The following is a 4,197-nucleotide window of genomic DNA, read 5'->3' as shown; positions in this document are numbered from 1 at the left end:
AAGTTAATTTTTATTTTAAATAAATAAAACATGTTTTAGACAGAATAGAACATACTAATTTTATAAAATACAGAAATATTTGAAGTAAAATGAAACAATAAATTTGTTAAATATTATCAAAAGAAAATATTTATATAAATAAAATATTTACTGCTTCGCTTACATTTTTTTGAAATCTTAAGAATATACAACATGAAGGGAAACAACACAGGCAACTACATCCTTAAATTACTTACGTTCGCTATTTTAGCAACCAAATGGAAATATTCCAGAAAAGTATTCAATTAACAATTAAACTTAATATTTTCTACAATTTGAATTATTTCACAGGTTTATTTCATGATGATAAATTTATAAATAATTAAATAATCCTATCGTTTTGCATAATTAAATATTTACAATAACCCTAAACCACTAAACCTAAAACGCTAAACCTAAACCCTGAACCCTGATTCAAAATTGAAAAAAGGCAAATACATAACAGATCAATATTATACATTATCTTGTTATTTACATATAGTTAAATGTGTGAACAAATATTCCATTATTTATTTCACATGTGTTAAAAAATGGAAGACGAAGATTTAGATCACTATTATGAATTGAATGAGAATCTAAAGAAAGTTAACATATACATTTTATTTAAATATTTATGCCACATTATATTAATTTTTTATTCTTTTAGATATCAGTATAAGATTTTTTCCAATATTTAGAATATACTCATATGTATATTTTATTTTTTCTCTTTATATTTAGATAACCATTCGAAAATATCCCAATTTAAATGAATATTTAGATATATTAAATGAAGTAATTGATACTAATTTTGTACATGATGAAGATAGAAAACCTATTTTTCATTATGTTTTAGGAGATAATCAGTTTAGTGTTACTGACGGTGGTGTGAACGTCGAATTACAGCATATATCTGATGATGATATGGATGATGAAGAAGACATGGAATCTAGCCTTGATATTTATTACAGGTTTATTATAAATAATTATAATAAAAAGGCAAGTGATACTTCATTTTTTAAGGATGATTCGATAAATAAATGCTTTTATTTTAAATATTGGTTTTATGATTATTTAATAAATAATAAAATTTCTAAAAAAATTATTAATGAATTTTTCAGTCTTTTGTTTGATGATAAGGTGGAAGATGATGCCCTAAATGTATATAGAGAACAAGATTCAGAAACGTGTCAAATTAATAGAATGGAATTACATCAAATTAAGAACATAAAAATATTATACGATTATTTGGAAAACTATGATAATGATACACATAAGGCTGTTATAGAAGGAAAAATAAAAAAGAGTAAATTCTGCACTTCCTTTAACGTCTTAATCAAAGAATACAACAAAACAGTTGATTGTATTAGTACGGGTAGTGATAATGATTATTGCAGTGAATTGGAGTATTGTAGGAATATATATAAAGGAATTGAATTAAATGAGTTAGAATGTTTAAATAATGGAGAAAGTAAAGAACCCATATCTGGTAAAGATGGTGGTACTACAACCATGGGTGTACATGGAAAAGGAAATCCAGTAGTAGAAAATACAGGACGGCAATCTGATAATGTAGTAAGTGTAGTTGCATCATCGAAAGGTAATCGTAATAATTTTAATTTACGTTTTATAATTAACAAAATGTATTGTATACTATAGTAATAAATTATAGAATTGTAATGTATTACATAAAAATATATATATATATAGTAAATAATATTATCATTTCGCTTAGGACATCAAACCGAAAACACAGTAACCCCTAATTTTCCCAATTTGGCACAACAAGTACTTTTCAATGTATATTAAAATCCATTTTTCCTATCATTATTTTAATATGCATAAGATATATAATGGATTCATAATTAAAATGAATAGTTTATTCACAAGTATTTTTATGTTTTCTTTCAATATATAGTTAGAAGTCTCTGCAGGTGAATCCCCTATGAATGACCCTGAAGGTGATGATTCAAGAGTTATTATGTCAAAGATTGTAACTCCCTGTTGTGCAGCATTTGGAATAACTCTTTTTTTATATCTTTTGTTTAAAGTTAATATTTTTTCAAATTAAGACAGCATCTTAATGTTATTTGAGTCATGCATTTCATATAGAAAATTATCTTCCTTAAAGGATAATATATTTAAAAATGTAATTTTCTTTTTATTATTAGTTTACTCCCGTTGGATCATTCCTAGGACTTCGTAAAAAAAAGGTGAATAAAATGATGTACCATTTTGGAACAGAAAATAATGAATTGCCATTTGACGATCCTCGACAAATGGAACAGTATGCAGGCGAAAGGCGATATCATATACGATATAGCAATATGAATAATTATTGATTTTAAAGTAATTCCAAGAATACTTGAATTTCGTAGGACATTACAAAGAGCTATACAATAAAAAATGGAGAAAGGGAACCAAACTGATAATTATGGTGCATGATTCAAAAATAGAATTTCAAGAATACACAAATTGTTATAAAATTTAAGGAAAATGCATTTTACGTTTGCGTTCATGGCTTTTATATTTTTCCTTTATTGGTTTTGCCTTCCTGATTTTGGTAACAAATTAGCAAGCCCTTTTATGTATTCACAAATGTTATATCGTAAAAGGTATTCTAGCTAAGGTTAATGCGTGCATATATGTATGTTGTACGCCTTAAATGAAGATTCACTGTGAGATATAATTCACATGAAGTTAATTAAATGTGTCAATTATTTAAAACGAAATAAATACTAAAAAAATGTTACAAAATTATATCATGAATGGAGTTAAATCACCTGGATGAAGTTACAAAATTGATCTTAAGTGAATTTACATTGATACATAGATTGATATCATGATTTTAATAAGTAACATTGTGTAAGGAGTAGAGTTCAGACAATGGTAGGGGGATAGTTCAAATAGGACATTCTATTAGGATCCTATTTACACAATAATTACAATTGATTAAAACTAAACTTCTTGTTAAAACGAAAGATACATTTATTTTAAACGTTTTGTCCAATTGGTTATGTAAAATATGACATATTTTATTTATTTAAGAATACAGAAAAAATAAAATATGGAAGTTGAATTGTCATGATTATAATATTAAGCAAAGTATAAACATATATCTTTTTCTTCGTTTTTTTAATTATAATTTTGAATCAGTTTCTTTAAATAATGTGATCTTCGTTTTTACTACAGTTTAATGCTTTGTACAAAAAAATATATGTTGATTATTTAATTTATGTCTATTTAACCTGCTTTAATGTATTCCTTTTCAATATGTGCTGCATTATTTTATGGATTGTTTGGTATGCAATTCGTTAAGTGATCGATGTACTATTGAAACGGGTAACATACATTAGAATATACGCAATGTAAAATTACGTTTTTCTTTTTTAGTACGAATACATTTTGGTGATCGTCCACAAAAGGATTAATATAAGGCTATGTCTCACATTTCAGAGTAGGTATAATTTTTTTTTTTATATCTTATCCAGAGCCCGTGGAACTGTATCACTTTAAATTTGTTTCTATAAAAACATAAAAATGTGTAGATTTCCCTTTGAACGTTATAACATTAATACATTAAATGAATATGTATATCAAAAACTTTGTTTTTTTTTGCAAAATAGTTCGCTCAAAATGGGAAAAAAATAAATTGATATGTTGCATATGATCGTTTAATGTTTGATGTTCTAGGTAAATAACGAATTTAGGAAGCATTCCAATTAAGTAATTTATTTAGGGTTCAGGGTTTAGGTTTAGTGTTCCGGGTTCAGGGTTCAGGGTTATTTGTTCAGGATTCAGTATTTATTTATCATACTCATTCTTTCATGCTTAGAATTACATATTATTAGGTAATAATCATATATGTAATAAGTAAATATATATATATAAATAGATATATACATGAATCAGCTTTAATCGTTTTAACTGCAAGAATAAGAAATGTAAAGCAATAGGTTTTGAATAATCAGTTCACTAAAAATCTATGGTAATATTTATGAAGTAAAAATGCCAACCTGCTATCCTCATATCATGTATAATCAATGCATTCACTCTTTTCCTTGCAATTTTGATAAAAACGGTGTCCGAAAAAAATAATTTAAATAAAATTGATCAAATGTTGTTGTCAATTTTATTAATAATAATGAGTTTGTGATTTGCTACCTCTTCATAGAGGGA

The 4,197-nt window shown here is 25.5% G+C and overlaps 1 protein-coding gene across 1 annotated transcript; it reads left to right on the top strand.

Annotated features, from left to right (window-relative positions):
- Nucleotides 1–569: 569 nt before the first annotated feature.
- Nucleotides 570–1,677, top strand: PCYB_081020 (VIR-like CYIR protein; the record flags this gene model as incomplete). Its single annotated transcript, XM_004221841.1, has 2 exons — nt 570–623; nt 760–1,677. The coding sequence occupies 2 exons, from the start codon at nt 570–572 to the stop codon at nt 1,675–1,677; spliced, it is 972 nt and encodes a 323-aa protein (XP_004221889.1).
- Between the last annotated feature and the right edge of the window lie 2,520 nt (nt 1,678–4,197).

Source organism: Plasmodium cynomolgi, chromosome 8 (genome assembly GCF_000321355.1).
Source record: "Plasmodium cynomolgi strain B DNA, chromosome 8, whole genome shotgun sequence".
Lineage (NCBI taxonomy): Eukaryota > Apicomplexa > Aconoidasida > Haemosporida > Plasmodiidae > Plasmodium > Plasmodium cynomolgi.
Note: the sequence above shows the minus strand (reverse complement) of the source record. Positions and strands in the feature narration are given on the sequence as shown.